At 59.5% G+C, this 22,894-nt stretch overlaps 2 protein-coding genes across 8 annotated transcripts; both read right to left on the bottom strand.

Annotated features, from left to right (window-relative positions):
- Positions 1-369: 369 nt before the first annotated feature.
- Positions 370-22,532, bottom strand: TPPP3 (tubulin polymerization promoting protein family member 3). 4 transcript variants are annotated; one of them, XM_062176287.1, is made up of 5 exons: positions 22,504-22,532; positions 16,781-16,827; positions 1,283-1,476; positions 1,017-1,170; positions 370-901 (listed from the first exon to the last, which is right to left on the bottom strand). In XM_062176287.1, exons 3-5 carry the CDS (start codon positions 1,468-1,470, stop codon positions 713-715), a joined length of 531 nt encoding a protein of 176 aa, XP_062032271.1. In that variant the 5' UTR covers positions 1,471-1,476; positions 16,781-16,827; positions 22,504-22,532; the 3' UTR covers positions 370-712. The 4 variants fall into 4 exon arrangements, with proteins under 4 accessions (XP_062032271.1, XP_062032272.1, XP_062032270.1 ...); XM_062176288.1 differs by lacking the exons at positions 16,781-16,827; positions 22,504-22,532 and adding an exon at positions 11,427-11,515; XM_062176286.1 differs by lacking the exons at positions 16,781-16,827; positions 22,504-22,532 and adding an exon at positions 3,783-3,946.
- On the bottom strand, positions 4,683-22,545 carry ZDHHC1 (zinc finger DHHC-type containing 1). Of its 4 annotated transcripts, none has more exons than XM_062176283.1 (12): positions 22,504-22,545; positions 16,781-16,827; positions 14,789-15,022; positions 11,427-11,602; positions 9,883-9,984; positions 9,415-9,539; positions 9,155-9,313; positions 8,825-8,934; positions 5,823-5,905; positions 5,534-5,603; positions 5,329-5,407; positions 4,684-5,231 (listed from the first exon to the last, which is right to left on the bottom strand). In XM_062176283.1, exons 3-12 carry the CDS (start codon positions 15,020-15,022, stop codon positions 4,981-4,983), a joined length of 1,389 nt encoding a protein of 462 aa, XP_062032267.1. In that variant the 5' UTR covers positions 16,781-16,827; positions 22,504-22,545; the 3' UTR covers positions 4,684-4,980. The 4 variants fall into 4 exon arrangements, with proteins under 4 accessions (XP_062032265.1, XP_062032266.1, XP_062032267.1 ...); XM_062176284.1 differs by having other exon boundaries at positions 5,118-5,231; positions 5,329-5,427; XM_062176281.1 differs by having other exon boundaries at positions 4,683-5,427.
- Between the last annotated feature and the right edge of the window lie 349 nt (positions 22,546-22,894).

Below are 22,894 nucleotides of genomic sequence, written 5' to 3' on the forward strand. Positions count from 1 at the left end.
CAGCTGGCGTCTGAGATGACTTGCTGCGGAGCCCCCTTAGCAGGCTTAGAGCCAAGGCTGGCCCTGGGGCTGTGCCTCAGCTTGGCCAGGCCCGTCTCCTGGCTCCTGCTGCTGGGTCCCCAGACGGAGGCGTAACTGCAGGAAGGCAGGCTGTGATGGCAGGACTGGCTCAGGGCCGAGCTCAGCGGCTTTGTACTTCCTGCAGGAGCGTCTTGGGCAGCCTGGCTCCCAGCTGGCAGGAGGGCAAGGCTGCCTGTGGCAGGGGGCAATGAGCAGGGTGTGGCAGGCAGGTTGGTGATGACACTGGGGTCAGTGGGGTGCGAGCGTCATGACCCCGGTCATCATATACTCACTCAGGCCACACTGGTACAAAAGGTTGCTTTATTGAGGTCTGGGTAAGAATTAGGCACTTGGCCAGAGCAGCAGCTTAAATATGAGGCAAGCAGGCAGGAAGGTCAGTCAGGCCCAGGGCTCTGGGGGCAGGCAGTAAGGCTACAGGCACTGACTCTCCAGACAGACAGAAGTCGGGGGAGGGGCAGGAGAGGAGGATGCAGAGCAGTCTGGGTCAGAGGCCTGGGGGCCGGCACCCTGGGGCTGGGCAGGCGGCTCTGGGCAGCAGGTCCAGCAGGGGGGTCAGGGCTGTCTTGTTCCCCACATCCCTCAGGCCCAGGCCCCTGGCGGAGGCAGCCGCACTGCAGGGCCCTCCCGGGCCTCACTTCTTCACTTTGGCATCATAGGTGCCTGCGTTCTTGTAGGCACTCACATAGCCGCTGTCGTCCAGGATGTCCTGCCGGCCAGCAATGCCTTTGCCCTTGCCGCTCTCGTCGAAGCGCTCCTTGTGGGAGCCGGTGTACCTGCTGGTGTCAGTCAGCCGGTCCACAGCACCCCCTGTCTTTGCTTTCTGTTTGGACAGAGTTCCCCCAGAGGTGCTTGGTGAGGGAGGCAGGCCCCGCACATTCCCAGCTGAGATGTCCCCCATCCCCACCAGCGGCCGCCCAAGACCAGCAGGCACTTACGGTAACACCCAAATTGGCTGGCTCCTTGCCCGCCACCAGCTGGCAGATGGCGTCGAAGGCCTCCTCTTTGCTCTTGCCCTTGAATCGCTTGGTTGCCAGCTCTTCCAGGGCCTTCTTGAACTCCTCATAGTTGATGACCCGAGCAGACTTCCCCCTGCCAGGCACGTGGGCACCATGAGTATTGCCCCTTCGCACGTCCCCCCAGTGCCAGCCTCCCAACTCCCCACTTCTGGGTATCTGAGGAGCAAGGGCTGCTGGGGGCTCACTTGACTTTGGAGAAGACAATGTCCACGTCGGTTCCTGTCACGGCCTTCCCGTCAGCCACCTTGCAGTCCTTGCACAGCTTGGCCCAGTTCTTGCCATTCATCTCGTGCCCGCTGGCCTTGGGGTCGCCATGGATGGCAAACTTGCGGAAGCTCTCCTCCAGCCCTGCTACATCTGTGCTCGCAGCCATGCCACCCTATAGGGACCACCTCAGTCACCTCCCAGCCAAGCCGCCCCTCCCCAAGGCACAGTGCCCCCACCTCCACCTTAGGACCTGCCCCATCCCAGTTGGTGGCGCTTGTGCTCCAGACCCTCAGGGTCTGCCAGGGCCCCGGAAGAGCCCTGAGAGGGAAGGTCCTGTCGCTTCATGTCAACCCTGGCTCTGAAGAGGGCTCAGAAGATGAAATCATGATGCCCACACCAGGCTGAAACAGAGTGGCACTGTCCAGAAAAGCTGTGAGGGCAGCAGCTGGGGGCATGGCTTTGTCTGGCCCTGGCACAAGGCCCGCTTGGATGGAAGTCAGGGTGGCTGGGCAGGGCGCCCTCACCCCCATCCCCCCGGAAGCTGCACACCAAGCTGGGTCAGGGTTGGACCAGGCTGCTGGTGGGGCAGGCATTCCATGAGGACTGGGTCTCTGTAAGGGTCATGAGGACCCAACAAGACCCAACCCAGGCCTGAGAAGAGAGCTGTGGTGCTTGCCCCAGGCAAGGGCGCAGCTGGCCCAGCCGAGACCTTGTTACTATTTGCTATTAAACAAAAACATGAGGGGAGCAGGAGCTTGGGGCTGGCCTGGCCACAGTTTGTGAAGCCTGGAGACGGTTGCTATGGGAGGGTGGTGCTGCTTGGAGAGTGTTGCTAAGGGCAGGCCGGTGTCAGGGAGGCTCAGGGAGAAGCTCCCAGTGCTGCTGGGCTGGGCTGGGCCAGGCAGAGCTGGGAAACAGGGGCCCACGGGTGGGGCGCATCTGCACTCCCTGTGCTTGGGGCACAACCATGGCTTCCTGGCCTTTTGCCATGCACAGGAGCTGTAACCTCCCAGTCTGTGGAGTTTAGGAGTAGTGGGCTGGGGGCTGCCTACATGGGGTTGCCAAGTCACCAGCCCCAGAAAAATGGCAAGGGGGACTGTGGCCTTGGCCCTGTGGTCCTCCACTGGGGCATACTTGCTTTTGTCTGTGCCTCAGCCCTTCACAGAGGCCCCTCGCCACACCCTGAGGATGGCCACAGGCTGGTCCACATTCCCATGCGCCTATGCATTCAACTCCTGCTCCCCACATCCTTAGCCTCGGACCCCTAGACCCCGCCTTCAACCTGTACCACAGCCTCCTCCATCCACACACCAGACACCCTGGGGTTCACGTCCCAACCATCCCCTCAGCCCTGCACAAAAGCGTCCCCCACACTCACAGCCTCCACTGCAGTTCTCTGACCACGCCCTGCACCCGGCACTGAAACACTCCTCAGAACACAGCCCTGTTCCAAGGCCGCCCTGACCACACCCTCCACCCTGCACTGCGGTCCCCTCCATCCCCACCCCTGCAGCCTCCGGACTCAGGCCCCATGCAAACACCTGCAGCTGTTCGGAGCCCCCTGCCACAGCCCCAGACATCACAGCCTTTATCAAGGCTCCTGACCACACCCACAGCCCTCCTTTGTCCACGCTCCCACTACCTCTCCTCACCCTCTTGCCCTGCACCAAATCCCCTGAGTATCCACACCCATACATTGGAACCCCAGATTTCCAGGCACCACATCAACGTCACCCCACTCCCACTGGACCCCGCTCCCCTCCTGCCCTGCAGCCCCCAAACCACACCCCAGTCTCAGCAACCATCTTCCAGCTCCACGTCCTCTACTAGAGCCACAGCTCTACTAGAGCCTGGGCACCTAGCCAGCTCCCCCTCTCCCACCACCACTGATCTTGATCCTGGACACCCCTGCCCAATGACCACACTCTGGGGGTGTGAGCACCTATAGTTGCTGCATTCCAGAGACTCTGGGAACCAAACCTGAGGCCGTACTGTGCCCCTCTTCCCTCCCCCTAGATGCACTCTCCACCAGGGACCCAAAGGCTGCACTTGATTCACCAAGGGGAGCTTGGGTGCCACCAGATGCTTGTCCCAAGGGACTGGGGGGATCCTGTCTCCAGTGCTCTTGTGTGCAGGAAGATGGATTCTTGGTAATCTCCTCCTAGCTGGTCAGGTGGAGCCTGGTCACAGGCCGCAGCCCCAGGGATCTGCAGGCCAGGGATGGAGTGGCCTGCAGTGAACTGAGGCCACCCGCCCAATCCCGCTGGGACAGCTGGAGTCATCAATCAGCGGGGCAAGGAAGGTGGGGGCTGGGAAGCGGAAAGCTTGGGCCCGGGGGAGGCCGCTCAGCTGGTGTCCTCATCCTGGTACCATCCAGGGTTTTGGGACCCCTTCCAGGCCGCTCCCATCCACCCCCTTCTGCATCGTGCAGGATATGGATTAGAGTGGTCGGCGTCCCAGTCTCCTACCGGCTTCTACCTCGTGGCTGCTCCTGCAGCGCGCGTTCGGATGGACAGAAGGACACAGGAATAGACCCACAGATGCGGGAGACTAGGCGGCTCCGCAGCTTCGCTCCCTGCCGGCTCCCAGGCGGGACTGCAGCCGGGGAGGCTCCGGCGTATTATCCCCTGTTTCTCGGTCTCCATAGAGACGACGAGTCCCACCCCCGAGGCTGTCTCGGCGGGAGAGTGACCAAGGTCACGCCGGCTCCGCCCACCAGACCCCGCCCGCGCGCTCAGGGCTGGGCGCCCGCAGAGCTGCACACACTGCCTTACCCCGCCCCTCCCCCGCAGCCTCGCGGTCTTTGCAGCGTGCGAGCCCAGTGGTCTGCGGGTCTGGACGTCGTCGGAAGCCTCCCCGACGGGATGACAGCCTCCTGTTCTGGGCTCTGCCCCAAGTTCAAGCGAGCCCTCAATCTCCTGCGGAGATCCAGCTTTTCAGGGCGCCAAACCCGGGACGCTGGGAAATAGAGGCGGGGGCGAGGGGAAGAACAAGGTCCGTTCCTGCAATGACCAGGGTCTGCAGTGGCCGCGTCTCCCGCGTTCTCCCGAGAAAGGGACTCTGGGGAGGGAGAGTTCAAAGAGCGAACCACGCTTGCCCAGCCCTAGAATTCTGTGCTCCCGCGGCGAATGCCGCCGCCAAGATAAAGCTCCCGGTTCTGCAGGGCCGGTCCCCTCCTTTCATTCCCACCTCGGCTTGGCCTTGGCCTCACAGCCTCTGCTTCCCACCGCTGCCTCCGGAGCCTAAAACCTACCCCCTCCCGTCTCACCCCCCAGGCTCCGTACAAACAAAAGCAACTGCCAGCCGGCCTTTCAGGTTCTCTCCTAACCATGAGCCCCGCACCCGAGCGCCTCGGGTCCATGCGCATCACCATATACCTCTACGACCAGGTACCCACCTTCCCCTGTGCCCCCTGGCCGACTGGCAACGGTCTGGGTCCTGCAGAACCCACCGACCTTATTATTAACAAAATAAGTACTACGTCGGCAAAAGCATAAAAAACACGTTTATTGGAGCATCACAGCCGGTGGGGCGGGTATTGCTGAGTCGTGGGGGAGGGAGGCCGCGCCCGCCGGCCGGAGTGGCCCCTAAAGTGCACTCGGTGCGGCGAGCGTGGTGTGTTGCATAGAGAGTCGGGCTGGCAGCTCCTCCTCGGCCCTCCGGCTTCTCCGCCCAGCTACCGCAGGCCGGCCTCCCGGGTGCACTGCGCCCCAAGCTCGCCGCTGCTCGGGCTCACGAAAACGGCAGGCGCGCGCCTCGGCAGCGCCGGCCCCGGCTCTTGTCCCCTGCTCCCTGGGGCGGCCAGAGCGGCGCTGCCCAGGCGCGTTTGCGCCACTGGAGTCTCGTCCACGGACTCGGCCGACGCCGAGGGGCTGGCGCCGGCGGAATCACTCAATGACCTGCAGCGGTGGCCAGGGTCTGGGGACCCTGCGCAGTTGAGGGAAACGTGAGACCGGGGGCTGCGACGCGCTGGGACTTCTGCCTTTCTTTCCCTGGGGAGGACCCGGATGGGGAGGGCGCTCACCCTGCAGCCTGGGCAGCGAGGGCTCCCGGTGCAAGGCCTCAGACATAGGTACCTTATACATGCGCCGCTTCTTCTTTTTCTGCACAAACAGAGGGAAGACTAAGGGCGGCTTAGTCTTCGAAATCAGGGGAGGCCAGCAGGAAGTAGATGCTCCATTTCCAAACCCCCTCCACCCGGACAGGGGGCCCAGCACTGTCTCCCCTACCTGGGGGCAGATCCCGGGAGGCAGGACCAGAGTGTCTGGGGAGGAGGGCGGTGGAGGCTCCCCTTGGCTCCTGGTGGCAAGAAACCAGGAGAGACTGAGAGGAAAGCAGGAGTGTAAGCATTGGGTGCTGCCCCCAAAACCCTGTCCGCTGGGGTCCAGAAACAAGCCTCCCTATCTAGCAGAAGACAGAGGGGCTGGCCCAGACCCACGCTTGGGCCTTGACCCACACTCTTTCTCCCACCTGGGATGGTCCTGGCGTGCTAGTGGAAGATGCCCGGGTCACACTCACTTGGCATTCACTGCCACTGGCCTGGCCTGGCTGGGGGGCTCTGGGTGCACATGGCTGAAGGTCCGCATATAGAACTCCATCTCCTGCGGAAGGCGTGGGTCAGGGCGACCAGGAAGCCAGCTGAGGACCCAGGACCTCCTGAGCCCACCCAGTCCTGAACACGACAGCCCTTCATTGGCCTCTGTGGGAGGTGGCAGGCCTCACCCAGGGGTCTGGGGCTGTCCTCCTGGTTCCCTGGTTCTCTCTGCAGAGTAAGTCTTAGAACATCCGTTTCTGAACCTTACTCCATGCCCAGATCCTCACTCCTGGTCTAACGCCCTCTCTTTCAGGAAGGAGTCCCATCGCTCCAGGAGTCCCATCGCCCCGTACAGCTGCTCAGCCCAGGGCGCGGGAAGAGGCGCTCAGAGCTGTCCTCTCCTGCCTCCAGCCCCTCCGGGGCTCCAGCCTCTGCGTTGGATTGTTCCCTGGTTGGGAGACCGGGTGGCCATCCCCAGCGGAGAGTGTACCCGAGGTTGTGGCGCGGCTGGCAGGCTCCCGCGGAGCTGAGTCCCGGGCGCGCCCCTCACGCTCACAGCTCACAGAACACCAGCCACAGTCCCCGCGGCGGGGAAGGGCGTGTGAATGCATGGCCCCCCAGCCGCCAGCCCGAGAGCGAAGGCAGTAGGAGGTGGAAGCAAAAGCCGGGCCCAGGCTGATGGGCGAGCTGTGTCTTGTTGAGTCGCAACCCCCGAGAGTGAAGGGACCTGGGAGGTCGCCGAAGCGGCCTAGGCCCGCACCCCAGCAAGTAGGGCGCGCCCCAGCTACGCCCGCTAGGGCTGCAGGTGAGGAAACAAAAGGCAGAACAGAGCCAGCCCGGGAAGGGCGTGGTGCGGAGGATGTGGGCGGGGCCTGGGCGGTAAGGCCCCGCCCTTGGCGGCAGTGGGGAGGGAGGAAGCCCCGGGACAGCTGTCGCTGGCTCGGCAGCCGTTTCCACGGAGACCGAGGCGTCCTGACTAACGCAGAGACGACACTGTAACAGCAACGCCGTCTCTAAAACAAGCCTATGTTTGGGGGCAACGGCTCCAGACAGGGGCCCCTCCCGCATTCCTGCTCGGGGTGGGGGCGGGGAAGCTGCCTGCTGGGGCCCTGGCAGACCTGGAAGCACAGCCTCGTCACCACAGGCTGGCTGCACAGGTGCAGAGACCCAGGGTGACCCTTGTGGGAGGGTGTGGGGGTGCTGGCCGGAACAGAGGAGCCCAGGGTCAGAGGTGAAAGGCCAGGCACTGTGACGTGCACCTCAAGGTAAAGGGTCAAAGTCTCTACCCCAGGGTCCCTGGGCCCCAAAGTGTGGGACAGAGAAGGGAGCAGCGGAAGAAGATGGTCCCCAGAGCCCGAAAGGCCGGGATGGAAGAACCAGGCCCTAGCCAGCTGGGGCCCCATTCAGACACCCCTGCTCTCATTACTGCTGTGCCTAGGATCCTCCTCGGAGACCTTCAAAAACATGCACTCCTAAATGGTGCCTCTCGGCCTCAGCTCTCTCCTCTGTACAAGGGGCCCTGGGCAGGCCTCCCTGCAGATGGACAGAAGTCAAACGTCCTTATGGCCGCCACATCTGGCCCACAGCCTGGGCAGGACAGGGACACAGAGCCTGGAGTCTGGGCACCCCAGGGCCAGCCCTGCCTCAACAGGCACGGGCTGTGACGCTCATGAAGGCTCTTGCTGACCTCGCCGAGCACCTTGCCGCCGAGCCTCAGAGTCCTGTTGGGTGGGGGTGGGGTGACTCCCTCCCTGGGAAGGCCACCACTGTGTTGACACAAGTCATGCCCAGCACCAGGGCAAGTGGCCTTTGCCACGGCCAGCACCCCCCAGGCCCAGGCCTGCCCAGGACCTCGGGCTGGTCCTGCTCTGGCAATGAGAACAGGACAGGCAGGGTCCCAAGCCCTTCCCCGACCCACCCACCAGCCTGTATTTGTGTTGTTGCCATGAAGATCCAGGGCTTAGCCTGGGCCCCCCTGCCTTCCTAAGTCCCTAGGGGCTCTGAGCCCTGGACCACCCCACCCCCAGCTGCTGACCTGAGGAAGTCATGGGGCGTGGGAATAGGACAGGCTGGTTAGCAGCTGGGCTGGCCAGGCTGAAGCCTGAGCTGGAGGGTTCCTGCTTCAGAGTGGGGAGACCTTAACTCCTTTTTTTTTTTTTTTTTTTTTTTGACAGGCAGAGTGGACAGTGAGAGAGAGAGACAGAAAGGTCTTCCTTTTTGCCGTTGGTTCACCCCACAATGGCCGCTGTGGCCGGCGCACCGCACTGATCCGAAGCCAGGAGCCAGCTGCTTCTCCTGGTCTCCCATGCGGGTGCAGGGCCCAAGGACTTGGGCCATCCTCCACTGCACTCCCAGGCCACAGCAGAGAGCTGGCCTGGAAGAGGGGCAACCGGGACAGAATCTGGCGCCCCGACCAGGACTAGAACCCAAACCCAGTGTGCCAGCGCCACAAACGGAGGATTAGCCTAGTGAACCGCTGCACCGGCCGAGACCTTAACTCTTTCCAGATCTGGCTTGTTTGACCTTTCTAGGCCTCAACATGCTTATCTGCAGCGTGGGTGCGGCAAACGGTCCCTGCCTCCTGGGCTGTTCTGAGGGTAAAACGGGGTATGAGGAGAGGCACGGAGGACGCTGACAGCTCCCTCCTGGACCCCCAGCTGCTAACCCAGTCCCTGCTCTATCCCTCTCCCTTCTCATGTAGCCCCAGCCTGCCTGCTTCCAGGCTCCCACGACCCGCGCTCTCCAGCACTTGCCTGGAGTCTGGTGAGTGGGTACATGGGTCCTGAAGCTGTCTCTGTGAACTTGTCAGGCAGGTGAGCAAGTGCTCAGGACAGGCTGACACGCCCACCCCGCGCCCCCAGCACCCCATTCCAACTGCTGTCCCAGGTTGCTTCCCTTGCCCTGTCTCCTCACTGGCCGCCCACCATGCCACCACCACCTCCAGGCCCATCTCCCACCCCCTTAGCCCTCAGGGCCACCTCTATACCTGAATAGGCCGCATCTTGGGGGGACACGACTCAAGCTCCCTGTGGGCCCCCTTTGCCTCTTGTGGGCGGTGCTGCACGATGTACTCATAGGTGGTGAGCTTGTGCCACACTGGTAGGGGGAGGAGAGGGCTCAGTGCAACAGGGAAGGGGCTGCAGAGCTCAGAAGGGCAGGCCACCTACCTCGCAGCTGAGACCACTGTCCCCACAGACACTGAGCCGCGGGTGAGACCAGGCCACCCGAGAACCAGCACCGGGAAGGGGCTGGTCTCAAGGCTCTGCGGCTCGGTGGGGCCTCTATTCCTGAAGGGCGGTGTCGGGGAGACACTCACTGAGATAGATGTGGAAACAAAGCAGGTGGCCAAGCAAGGCTGTGGAGAGCAGGCCCAGAAGGATGAGCAGGGCAGCCAGGACCAGGATGGCAGGAGCCTTGGTCTCCACCGGGGCCGCAGGCAGGAACACAAACCACACATCAGTTTGGTTCTTCACAACTGCAAGCACAGGCAGGCTGTGCTCAGCCAGGGCTTGAGCAGGGACCAGAGCCGGCCGGGGGGGGGCGGGGGGCGGGAGCCGGCCTGGAGCCCAAACTGACCTTCAAAGTGCGGGTGGGTGCGCAGCTGCATGGGGTTGACAAAGAACTCCACAAAGACATAAGTGGCCACCAGCACCAGGAGCAGAACACCCAGTAAAGCGGATACCACACTGTGTAGAAAGAGCCTGGGCCCAGCCACGGGCAGCTATCAGCACCGGGGCCCTCCGGCTTGGTAAGGGCTAGGAGCTCAAAAGGGCCCAAAGCTGGGATGCCAAGCAGGGCCTCTGACCCCACAGCCCCGACTCCTCCGAAGCCAAAGGCACAGGGCAAAACTGAAGACACGTGGCCACCGCCCGGGCTCCTTGCTCCTTTGGGCCAGCGAGGTGGAAGCCCCCATACCCACCCTCCGTGGCCTCAGTGGGCACCCTTAAGGAGCAGCGCACCGGTCCTCCAAGCACGACCACCCCAGCCGCCTCCACGCTGCAGGCAAGGCCCCGCCCCAGGCGCCCGTCGCTCTCACGCTCTCACCGGTAGTTCCTCTCGCCCACGCAGTTGTTGAGCCACTTGCAGTGGTGGTCGAAGCCGCACACGCACTTGTTGCAAGCGCTGCAGTGCTTGGAGCGAGCGCTCCTGCGTAGGGGAGGCGCAGAGCCGTCGGTTGCGCATTCAGCCCTTGACAAGCCGGTTGGGCCCAGTGGCCAGGGCCCGCCAGAGGCTGCGACGCCAGGGGCGGCAGCGCCAGGTCGGGGGCCGAGTTACCCACAGGCTTCTCCACCTGACAGCAGAGCGCGGCAAGGAGCGCGCGCGCCCTCTAGCGGCACCGAAGACTGTGGCCCCTGGAGGAGGCAGGGCTTCCGAAGGGCTGGGGGACCCTGGAGCTGGGAGGTCGGGTTTGAGGGGGCGCCTTTTGCGCGCTGTCCTTCTCTGGAATGTTTGCTAGGTGATGGCGGCCGGCCCCTGAGCAGGGCCTGCACTGATCTTTCTGACATCCCCATTCTTGGGTCTCTGTCTCCCTGCATCCTATAGGAATTTCTCCCAAAAGGCCTCAGTCTATTGTGGGCTAACAGAACAGGGCCAAAAGATGAGCACACAGCCATCCCGGTGGGCATCACCGCAGGGTGTCGGATGAAGAGAGGCCCCTAATGGGGCCTAATGGACGTGAGCAAGAGTAGCCCTCCGGACCTGGGGAGGCACCATGGAAGGCCCACAGAAGTTGGAAGACTGGGGCACAGCCCTCTCCCCCAGAACTACTCAGAAGTGTGCTACTTGGGCCTAGCGCATGACAGAATGGCCTAAAACCCAAGTCCTTAGTGTCCAATGCTGGCAGCGTTCTCCTGCCTGTGGATAGAGCCCTGCAAAGGCCAACTCCGCCTGAGCAGCATGAACCTGTAGCACACTCCCACCCCTGACCCCCCACCTGAGCCTAGGAGCCTGGGGGAGCTCCATACAGGTAGTGGGGGACCCAAGCAGCCACTGGGACCAGCCCTGCAGAACCAGGCTCTTCTCATCCTGAGCCCTCTCTCCTCCAGCAAGCCCCTCGGCCTCTCTGGGCCTCCAAATTCTCATGGGTAATGGAGACTCCCAGAATGTGCTTGGGGGCCTGGAAGCCAGGGCGGTGACTCCAGCTTTGCCGCTCAGTCACTGTGTGACCTAGGCAGGCTTCTCAGCCTTTCTGAGCTTGGGCTGCCCGCTTGGCCTGGTGCATGAACACAGCTTAGCACAGTTAAGTACTCAAGCATTACCTCCCGCCCCACCCCTACCTGGGAATGCCTGTGAGAGACCAGGGATGTCACTGGTAGAGTTAGTCATTACAAATGCTTGGGCGTTTAACTGTGGAATGCTGTCTTCACCTTCTGTTTCCAATCGCTCTCTCCTCACCCCTCACCTTCTCGGGGACCCAATCCTCTGGGACTCCATCAAGAGCCTCGACTGTGTAAAACACGGGAGTTCTGAGGCATCAGGATGGCGTGGCACCTGGAATGCTCCTTTCTGCCCTAAGCTCCTGGTGGTCCACCGGGCACACCGAGCGCCCACACACACCCACGCGCTCACACCCACACACAGGCACTCACACATCCACGTCGCACAAGTTGCAGTGCAGGTCTTCAATGACGTGTGCGTGCTGGCTGCGGCTGAAGATGGGCAGGGGCCCCGAGTAGCTCTTGTCCCGCACATTGGCATCTGCTGGGTCGATGGAGACAGCAGTGAGGTGCACCAACAAGTGGCCAGCAAAGATGGCCCCCATGCACTGGCCCCGCAGGTTAAAGATCCACTTCACACTCCTGCAAGCTGAGACCCCCACCAGAGAACTTCCCACCCCCTGCAGACTCTGCCTGTGCCACCTCCTAACCGCAGTCCCCCAAGAGCCTCCTCATCAATCCTCTTTTTTTTATATTTTTAATTTATTTTTTAATTTTTTATTTTTGACAGGCAGAGTGGACAGTGAGAGAGAGGGACAGAGAGAAAGGTCTTCCTTTGCCATTGGTTCAACCTCCAATGGCCACTGCGGCTGGCGCACTGCGGCCGGCGCACCGTGCTGATCCGAAGCCAGGAGCCAGGTGCTTCTCCTGGTCTCCCATGCGGGTGCAGGGCGCAAGCACTTGGGCCATCCTCCACTGCACTCCCTGGCCATAGCAGAGAGCTGGCCTGGAAGAGGAGCAACCGGGACAGAACCGGTGCCCCAACCTGGACTAGAACCCGGTGTGCCGGCGCTGCAGGCAGAGGATTAGCCTAGTGAGCCACAGCGCCGGCCTCTCATCAATCCTCTTCAGCAGACCCCTGGGCCCCAAATGGAAGAGAGGGGTTCACAGCCAGTACTGCCTGCTGCCACCAGCTAAGGGCCCGACCACAGGGCCCGGACTTGGTCACTGAGGCTAACGCAGGCCTTTAGGCCAGTTTCTGGCTTCAGATTCCAGATGGTGAAGAGAGACTGGAAGGGGTCATTCCCTAAGGCCCAGGGACCTGGAGTTTAAGTCCTGAGCTTATTTCTCTTGCTTCACAGGAAGTCAGCTCTGAGAGAGGTGCAGCCAGGCCAGCTGGTGGATCACAGACAGACAGGCGCCCATACACTCGCTGCCTCTGCAACCTGGGGTCCAGGCACTTGGAGCCCTGGACTGAGTGTCTGGGATGACCTGACATGTTTAGGGCTCTGCTGAAATGCAGCTCTTCACGGAGCTGTCTGTTCAGCAACAGGGCCAGTGGGGGAGAAGGGTATGCTGACAACCCGTTGCAAAGTCTGAGCATAAAAGTTCACCAGGAGGGGCCGGCATAGTGGCACAGGAGGGTAAACTGCCACTTGTGTCGGCAGCATCCCACATCAGAGCGTCAGGTCAAGTCCTGGCTGTACTGCTTTCAACCCAGCTCCCTGCTAATGCACCTGGAAAAGCAGCAGAGGGTGGCCCAAATGCTAGGGCCCCTGCCCTCCACATGGGAGACCCCAGATGGAGTTCCAGGCTCCTAGCTTCAGGCTAGCCCTGCCCTGGCCATGCAGCCATTTGAGAAGTGACCAGTGGATGGATGATCTCTATCTCTCCTCTCTGTCACTCTGCCTTTAAAATAAATAAAAATAAACCTTTCCTAAGAATTGCACCAGTAGATTCCACGCAGGCAGCCGTCTGCACTCCCTCCCTCCCTCTACCCATGCCCAGCATCCAGCCCCTTGCCAGTCAGCTTAACCCAGTGGGCCACAACACCAGCCCCACTTTTCTTATTTAACATGATGAGGATGAAATGAGGTCATCAGGGGCCGGTGCTGTGGCGTAGCAGGTAAAGCCTCTGCCTGCAGTGCCAGCATCCCATATGGGTGCCGGTGCAAGTCATGGCTGCTCCACTTCCAATCTAGCTCTCTGCTGATGCCTGGAAAAGCAGTAGAAGATGGCCCAAGAGCTTGGGCCCCTGCACCCGTGTGGGAGACCCCGAGGAAGCTCCTGGCTCCTAGCTTCAGATGGGCGCAGCTCTGGCCATTACAGCCATCTGGGGGATGAACCAGTGGACGGAGGACCTATCTCTCTCTCTCTCTCTCTCTCTCTCTCTCTCTGCCTCTGCTGTAACTCTGCCTTTCAAATAAATAAATAAGTCTTTAAAAAAAATAGAAATGAGGTAATCCACATAAAGTGGCTGACATAGTGCCTGGCTCAACCAAGAGCCCAATAAATGCTACTTCTGTTTACTGTTATTTGCTCTGCTTCCACTTGCTCCACACCACATGGGTCATCTGGCTTCCCAAGAGCGCTGATGGCACAAACCCGGTAAGCCTGAGCAAGGTACGCATCTGTTCCATCTACTTAAAAGCACGGAGGCTACCTCAGGCAAGGTCTAGTGTTCTATGCACAGGGATCATGACCAGGCCTTGGTTCCAGTGAACCAGGAAGCCTGCAATGACACTGCTGGTGTCTGAGGTTGGCAACATTTTCTAAGATCCTCTCCACATCCCGCCCTTGTCACTCATCTGCCTGGGCCTTGGCAGTTTCCCAGGAGAGCACGCTCACGTCTACGGCGCACACGTTCTGGTGCTCACACGCATCCTAGTGTGCAGCTTGGGTCCTTCCTGCCAACATGGGGAGGCCGAGGCCCAGAGACTGCACAGCCCTAGAGGCCCCTAGAAGTTGGGCTGGAACCAAGCTTGGCTGCTGACTCCACAACCCAAGCTTTCGGTTTCACCCCCGTCTACCAGCCAGCGCTCACCCTAGCCATCCTTCCCCCCAGGGATCATCTTCACCAGCTATCCACACCAGGACACTCTCTGGACAGGGCACACAGAAGCCTGATGTACCCCAAGCTCCTGGCCTTGCAGCCACGTCTTCTGCTCCTGGGGGGCTGTGGTCAGAGCGAGGGCAGTCACACCACGAGGCTTGGGCAACTGCATTTGTTGCTGTTCCCAGAAGCCTTCGGGGCCTCTCTATCCAGCCTCTTGTCATATCCAACCTCCCCTAAAAGGGCCTGATTTACAAAATCAATGAGCTCATAAACAGTTCTGGGCACAGAATAATAATCTGTCCGTAAATAAAACCGCACTTTAAATGTGCCAGGAAACTTACTATGTAAAAGAATTCTACCGTGACTCTTTTTGAAAAGTGAAAAATTCTTTTGTAAGTGGAATAATTACTCCCTAACTTGCTCTTTGTTTAGCTCTGGACACAGTTAGCTTAACGATGGCTTTCAGGCTCTCTTCTGCTGTGACAGCTCTCGGGGACCTCCCATCTGTGTGGGTTTGAAGGGCTTGCTCTAAGGTGCTTTCTGTCTGCCCACTCACCCTGTCAGAAGCAGGGGCCAGAGTGGGGCTGGAGGCCAGGCAGGGAGGCAGCTGTCCCAGGACCTCTGCTGCCTCACCTGGTGCTCCCAAGGCTTTGGCCCAACCTCAGGCCTCTGACATGTCCATCTGTCCATCCTCTACCCGCACGCTTCCCTGCACCAGCCCGACCTTTCCCAAGGATACAGCGTAGCCAGCAGGCATCCAGTGGTGAGGCAGGAGGGGAACCAGGACCCCAAAGCCGATCACAGCAAAGAAGAGGTACAGCAGCCAGGCCACAATCTGGAGCGGGTGAGGGGGCCAGCTCCACCCATTCCTGCGGGACCGCTGGCCCTGCAGCTCGGAGCTGGCCTGCGCGGGTGCCGTCCACACACTCTTCTCAGGGGCTGTTTTGTTGGAGGGCCTGTTGCAAATGGTCATCTCCAGAGGGGAAGGAGTAGAGAGAGCATTAGCCTGCAGCGGCCTGGGCTGCAACCCAGGGCCCCCTGCCTGCAGCCAGGTTTCAGCAGCAGGGGAGCAGGCTGGGATGTGAGGCCACCTCCCAGCTACTCTGCAGGGGACCCCGGGGTCCCTGGATGACACAGAGGGACAGCGGGGGCAGGGCGGAAGTGGAGGACTGTCCCAAAGCCCCAGCGTAAGCTTTGGCCCCAGCCTGGCCAGGACAAGGTAGGAGGGCCCAGGGTTTATTCAGGACACAATGTGGCTGCCCATTACTCAGAGTGCTCTGTCTCCACAGCCATCAAAGTTAAACCCAATAAGACATGTTCTCATCTGGTAACAATATCAGGCGGGGGCCAGAGCGATGAGAACACAGGCTGATTCTGTTAGGATTAGTCACCTCCGTGCAGAGGTCCAAACGCCAGTGCTGGAGAGGGCCCCCTTATCCCTCACTAAGGGAAACAGGGAGTGGGGTGCGCGGAAGGGGGCTGTGGCCTCTGCCCCCACACAGTCCTGTAATCCCTTTAGGATGGGGGGGACTCAGAATTGCTCCCCTGTGCGTCACAACAGCTGCCTGGGGAGGCAAGAGCCAGCAAGGGGGGGAGGGGGGGCGGCGCCGTGGCTCACTAGGCTAATCCTCCGCCTTGCGGCGCCGGCACACCAGGTTCTAGTCCCAGTCGGGGCGCCGGATTCTGTCCCGGTTGCCCCTCTTCCAGGCCAGCTCTCTGCTGTGGTCAGGGAGTGCAGTGGAGGATGGCCCAAGTGCTTGGGCCCTGCACCCCATGGGAGACCAGGAGAAGCACCTGGCTCCTGCCATCGGATCAGCGCAGTGCGCCAGCCGCAGCGTGCCAGCCGCAGCGGCCATTGGAGGGTGAACCAACAGCAAAGGAAGACCTTTCTCTCTGTCTCTCTCTCTCTCTCACTATCCACTCTGCCTGTCAATAATAATAATAATAAATAATAATAATAAAGGGGGGGGAGGGTTCCTCCTTGGTTCCCTCCAGCAGCAAGGCCATTTTCTTGGAGTAAATCCGGGCCTGGGCCTGGTGTCCACATGTACACAGAGAGGTGGGCTGATATCCTTTGGCTCACTTGAGGGAGCTCAGGGAAAGGCAAGGCCTCAACCTGAGCCCGACCACCAGATGGCACTGAGCCCCCATCCCCACCCTGCCTCCCTGCAGCCTAACAGCATCCTGGTGTCAAAGATACAGTCAGGGCAGGAAGGGGCAGGCATGAGGTTACAAGAGGCAGAGCCCCAGCCCAAGTATCTGCTGAGCCTAAGAGGTGACCACAGCCCAGGCGGGCAGTAGCACACACCTAGGCGGACAGGCCAGCTCCCAGCCCTCAGAGGGTGCTTCTGTCCAGAGCCCCTACCTATGGACCAGAAATCTGACTAAGCAACAGGGGCGTGGCAGACTCCAGCTTGTACACCATCCTGGAATGCCTTCTGCACTTCTCAGCTCAAGAAAATGAGACTTGATCTCCAGAGACGCTTTCCCTGATGCCCCAAGCCGCGTGAGGGGGCCCTGTGCTCAGTCATTACGGGGAAAGTCACTTTGCCATTGCAATTCTCTGCCACCCTCATAGCTGCCCCTCTGTTTTGCCAGATCCCCTCAAAGGCAACAAATACGCTGTGGTGGGATCGCTTCTCGGTCTTTTGGCTAAGATCAAGTGTAAATATGCTGTGGTTCATTCACCTGTGCCCCCAACAAACCCTCTCCCAAGTACCCAGAACTGTACCTTGTACACAGGAGTCGTTCAGTAAATGTTTGCTGACTTGAACACATCTGGAATCAAAGAAAACATGAGCACAGTGAACGGGGAGGAATCCTGCTCCTCCCAAGGCCATCTGGCCCCCTCTGCCCTGCCTTCAATCCTCCAGCCCAGCACCCACCCCATGATGTGGGTGCACCCACAAGGCATCCCCCACACCAGCTTTTTCCGTCGACCAGCAAGTATCTGTCCGCAGACATTCACTCTCAGCCACTCTGCCCTTCCACCCAGCCCAGGCTCAGAGCTGCCGGCCAATAAGAAGTTGCAGGAGGGAAAAAGAGCCTGGGCTTCTGGGTTCAGCTCTTGCCTCTGCACTGACCTGCTGCGGGGCCTGAACTTCCTCATCTGGACAAACGGGGCACACACTGGAGGTAAATCCTTGGCACCAAGTGCTCGCTAATGGTACATGTATGATGACCCTTCCATAGATCTCTGGTTTGTCCTCAAGGCTCTAGACTGAGGCTCTAATAGCCTACGAGGTTTATATCCAAAGCATTGGTTGAAGTTGCTTTATTAAGCCAGTGAGGAACAGGTTGTCGCTTTCATCTTGTCACATCCAATCGGGGTGACAAAGGTGACCAACAACCTGTCATCACTTTCTTGTCAATCTTCCCAGGGGTGCAAACCTTTATCCTTGATTTCTGGAAGCAGTCACGCGTCATCAGGCCGAGCCCCACGCGGACAGCTAAGCCGTGTGGTTCTACTCTGGGGCAGATTCCTGTGGCCGGCACACTGCTCTGCAGGGAATGCAGGACTCTGGACCCCCAAGTTCTGCCTTTCCTGTTGTCACCCCCACACCTGAAGAGCCCCATACCTCAGGGGAGTTTCCAAGGACTGATATGCCCTTGACATATGGCAGTGGCTGCAGGTCCCCTCAGTGCTGCTGTACCCAACCAGAGGCAGGAGGAGTCAGCATCTGTGGCCAGGAGCCCACCACAGACAGCCTTAGGGGCGTTCTGACTCCAAATCAGTGTGTCCTCAGCCCAGCGAGGTATCATTTGTTTGAAACTGTGGGTGGAGGGATGCTGCTGTCGGGTGCTATTGGAACAGCAGCTGTACCTACCCTGAAACAGACACCCAAGCTGGCCAGGAGGCACACTGCCCGCCTCGAGAGCCTGGGCCAGCCAACTCCTGGCTGATGACCACAGATTTTTTTCCTGTGGAGCTGATGGCCACAGATTCTTTTGGCCCAAAACATTTTGATTAAAAGGGTTGGGAGGTTGGAGAGAATCCAAGATGAGGTCCAAGGCTCATGGACGGGACCAAGGATTGTCAACAGACCTAGGGACTTCCCTGGCTGTCCCTCACCTCTCAGCACTTCCCTAAGAGACCGGATTGACAACGGTGGCTCTCTCCCTGACAACACAGCCAGCTGGTGTGCTCGGACCTCAGCCGGGCCACACCTATTGGGGCCCAGCTTCCGACATGCACTGAGGCTATAACTGCAGAGGAGGGTCAGGGGCCTCCTTTCTGGGGGCCCAGACAGGCACAGATATCAAAGCAGCTGGGGATGGGCATTCTGGCAGCCCTTGCGAGGGCAGGCCATGCCACGTGACAGCACGCAGGATGAAAAGTGAGGGGCAGAGGGCAGGACCCAGTGAGAGGTGAACCCCCAGGAAGTGCGGGCTGAGATCACGTGAGGCCCAGGAGGCCAGCGAGGAAGCTTGGGTGCTGCTTAAAGAACCACTGGGAGTCAAGGGTGTAGACAGTAAGACAGTGGGTTTCCAGCCACAGGGGAGGAGGGCAGGAGCGAGGTGGGGAAGCACATGGAGGGGGTGACCCCCCAGAAAGCTGGTCCAGAGAGGGCAGCAGCACAGCAGCCCTATGCTGTGGGAGGAGCTGGTCAGAAGGTAAAAGCCAACTGCACAGGTTCCCACTGCCCTGAGCTGAGCTGAACTCGGGTGGGCTGAGAGACCCGTGGGCTTGGTGAAACATTCTTCAAGTTTGCACAGAGCAAGCCCTAGGGTTTGGCCAGCAGGAAGGGAGGGCAGACAGGAGAAACAGGGCAGCCCTAGTGCTTTGGCCACAGGTAGCCAGCTCACCTTGATTAGCCAAGGGCCCTCTGGACTTGAGGCAGGCTGGAGGGGCAGTGTAGGCCTCACCCTTATCCCCATTAGGTGACGGTCACTGCCAGGCTGACAATAATCTGTTCACATTAATATTCACTTCTAACAGCCTTACATGGCATTTTCAAAGTAAGGCTAGGCTACTTTAATTTTTATGTTTAAGATAAACACAAGAACTTTTACCATTTCAAGTTCTGAGGCCGGCGCTGTGGCATGGCGGGTGAGGCCGCCACCTGTAGTGCCGGCATCCCATGTGGGCGATAGTTCAAGTCCTGGCTGCTCCATTTCATATCCAGCTCTCTGCTGTGGCCTTGGAAAGCAGTAGAAGATGGCCTAAGTCCTTGGGCCCCTGCACCCACGTTGGGGACCTGGAGGAGGCTCCTGGCTCCTGGCTTTGGATCGGCACAGCTCTAGCCATTGTGGCCAACTGGGGAGTGAAGCAGCAAATGGAAGACCTCTCTCTCTCTGGCTCTGCCTCTCTGTAACTCTGCCTTTCAAATAAATAAATAAATATTTTAAAAAAAACATTTCAAATTCTCTTTATGAACTGTAAACTGAGTACATGAATGGCCACTTCCCTCCTGCCCACCTCTGCTCCCACCAAAATAATAGCAATAATAATTATTATTATTTTAGGGATGTTGTCCTGAGATTCACAGAGTTGTCGGAGGAAACACAATGAGGTGCCAAGTCCCAGCCCTGGAGAACCCGTGGGCAGCCCTGGATCCTTGCAAGGTATCTGAAGACTTCAGAATCTACTCAACTACGACGGAGTTGTTGGGGAGCCAAAGAACTGGAAGGGCAGGGTGCTGCCATCAGAGGCAAGGGGTCAGGCCTGGGAACTGACCCATGAGGAGAGGCAGGCTGGAGCCAGGGAAGGCAGCCTGTTTCTGGCTCCTACACTGCTGGAATTGGGGACACATCTCGTAAATTCACACCTTTGGGTCCCTTCTTCACTCATCTTTCAAAAAAGCTGGCTGGAAGACAAATGGGCAATGTGTCTCACACTAGACGCATACACCCTTTGGCCCAGACATTCTCTCATGTGTATTTACCTGATATGTATTTATCTCATATGTAGACTCACAAAATACACAAGGACTCGCTGCAATGTTGTTTGTAACGATTCAGGATATAACATAAACAAACTACGGCACAGCCACACAATGGAATACCATACAACATCAAAAGCAAGAAATGATGTTTAGTACAGAGTTGAGTGAAAAAAAAAAAAAAACAAGATGTAGAACAGTTGTAGAGTGAGCTACCGATGAATGCAAACACGGGGGAGCGGAGAGACATTCATGCTCCTGCCTGCACTGGGTCTCTCAAGGAGCAAAACACAAGGGCAGCCTGGGGAAGAGCGCATGGCTGAGGGCGAGGCTTTGGTATTGTTGAATTTTTTTTTAATCATGAGTATGTACTGATTTTGGAAAAGAAAAGAGGAAAAAAAAAAAAAGGCATGTCAAACAGTAACTGAGTGATGTCACCTCTCAGCCTCCTGGCCCCACTGGGCTGCGTGTGGACCAAAGGCCCTCGTGCGAGGCAGAGCCCTGTACCAGGCCAGTCCAACAAGGGGCTCCTGCCCAACAACCATGGAACAAGAGGGCTCCGTGTCAGTTACACGCTCTCTCACTCTTGAAAACAATTCTGAGCTGCTCAGCTGTGGCGCCATGAGGGAGAACCACAGATCTGCCTATGAGACGTCAGCATCCTCTTCAACGCTGGAATCGGACAAGCAGACCTCCAACAGCGGACTGCCGGGCAGCGCCTTGTTCCAGGCCTCGGCCAAGAGCCGGCTCAGCTCCCCGTGACTCCCAGCCCCCGCAGGGGAGGTGGGCGCCAGCGGAAATTTTGCTCCCACGCAGCTTTTCTTTTGCCGGAGAAATTCCGGTCTCTGTGTGAGAGACTTTCTACAGATATTTCTAAAGGCGCTCTCGGGTCTTTTTCCAGGGTCTGCTTCTGAAATAATTTTCACAGAGAATTAACAAATGCCCTATTTTACCCACTTAAAGGGGTGTTGGAAAGAAAATACCTCTTGGTACACATTGTTTTACAGTGCGAAAGTCATTTATAAAAGACTTTTAGGGACAGTGTCTGGTTATAAACATTCCTCTAGAGGGGCCAGAGGAGCTTCTGGTCTCAAACTTCCATGAAGTGGCTATAGTTCAGCTAAGAGATGCACATCACAAGAGCCCCAGAAAATAAATCGGAACTTCAAGCCTGTCTCAGAGGCCCCTCTGGGCACCAGGCTCAGTTGTGGCTGGGTCCTCACTTCCTCACTCATCAACAATTCGCAGAAGTCTGTCGCCATGGCAAGACAGCAGGCTTGCAACGCCAATCATTCCTGAGCTGAGGTCTGCAAACACTGTCTGTGCCATTCCCGAGCTGCAAGCTGTCTGGGAAGCCAAGGGAGAGGGACAGGAAGGAGGGAGCAACCTGGAGCAGAAACAAAGCCGACGGAGGGCATGGAGGGCGGCAAGCGCCAGGAAATCAACTCCTAGGACTCCAGGAGCCAGCCCTGGGGAACACCCACCGAGAAACGGTCGTCAAGAACAAAGTTGTGACAGAACGAAGTTAAGAGAAACAAAAACAAAATGAAAGAGCAGAAAACAAACAGGTTAATTAAGCCAGGGTGATTGTCTGTCCTAGGGTGATTGCCTGTTTACAAACCCAACCCGTCTCCCACAGAGAACCGCCAGCTCCACCAAAGCCTGTCTGAATTCAGCTCCTTCTCCCATCTCTGCTGCTGTCACCCTGACCCGGCCCTCGGGCGACCCATGAGGACTGCAGCCTGGCTCGCTCCCAGTGCTTCCCGGGAATTCACTTACTCGGAGCACTCTGGGATGACTCCGATCATTTCAAACTCTGAGACCTCAGTCATTGGCCTCGGAGGGGACGCGCCCCCCGTAAACAGCACACAGAACAAGGTCCCCTTGCCACAGATGGAGACCCTGAGAGAGAGCTCAGAGAGGCTGTGCAGGACGCACAGCCAGGCTGGCAGGACTAAGACAGCCCGCCCATGTCTCCCCGGGTGCCTGTCACCAACCACGCTGCCCACGGCAGCCAGGGGGGCTTCTCCACTCTGCACACTCTTCAGAATTCGTCAACGACTTCCTCCCGCTGCTGGGATAAAGCTGAACCCTCACCCTGGCCTGCAGGGCGCCCCTCGCACGGGACTGCTCCGCGGCCTCCAGACCTCGCTACACTTGCTTGTCCCTTTTCCAAACACACCCCTTCCCCGGCTCACACTGCTGGCTCCCGCCCAGCCTTCAACACCTTTCAGGGCAGACCGTCCCCGACTGCCCCCTCTCCGTCTCCTCCCCGGGGCACTCAGCCCCCACCTGACGTCACTTCAGCCTGCTCCCCGGGCCCGCCGTCGCGCCGCCTCTGCGCAGAGTCCTCGGCGGCCCCGCACCTGTCCCAGAGCCGGGCACGCCGCAGGCGCTCAGCGCGGACTGGTGGCCGCTAGAAGGAGACCTTGCGGTCCGCGCAGCCCCCCGGAGCCCAGGCTGAGGGCTCCAGGCCCAAAGCAAGCCCGAAGCTCGGCTAGGCGGCAGCAGCCGCGCGACCCCGTGGCTCAGGCCAGGTTCCGAGAAGACAAATGAGGCGGGGGCTCCTCACCTGCGCGTCACGGCCGGCCGTGCCAGACCGGCCTTGCCAAGGTCAGCCAGAGGTTCGGCCCCCGCGCCTAGCCGTCCACTCTCCCCAGAGCGGCCGCGCTTCAGACTGCAGCGGCAGAGACCGTCCCCGGGACCAGCAAGCAGAGCGCCCCGGAGTGGGGTCCCATTCCGGTCAGAGGTTGGGCCTGCGGATCTTGGGGCTCCAGCTCGTCCGGGCTGGTTCTAAGGCCGGTCCAGGCCAAGGCGGGCTGGGCCTCATCAGGCGCGGGCCCGTTCCCCTGGCAACGGCGCGGGCTACGGCGCCCCACAGTGGCCAAACCGCGCTGCGTCACTTCGCGCTGGTACCCCGGCTCAGGGCGGGGCTTGCTGAAGACCCCCACCCCCGACGCTCC

The sequence above is a fragment of the Lepus europaeus genome, chromosome 19, assembly GCF_033115175.1.
Source record: "Lepus europaeus isolate LE1 chromosome 19, mLepTim1.pri, whole genome shotgun sequence".
Lineage (NCBI taxonomy): Eukaryota > Metazoa > Chordata > Mammalia > Lagomorpha > Leporidae > Lepus > Lepus europaeus.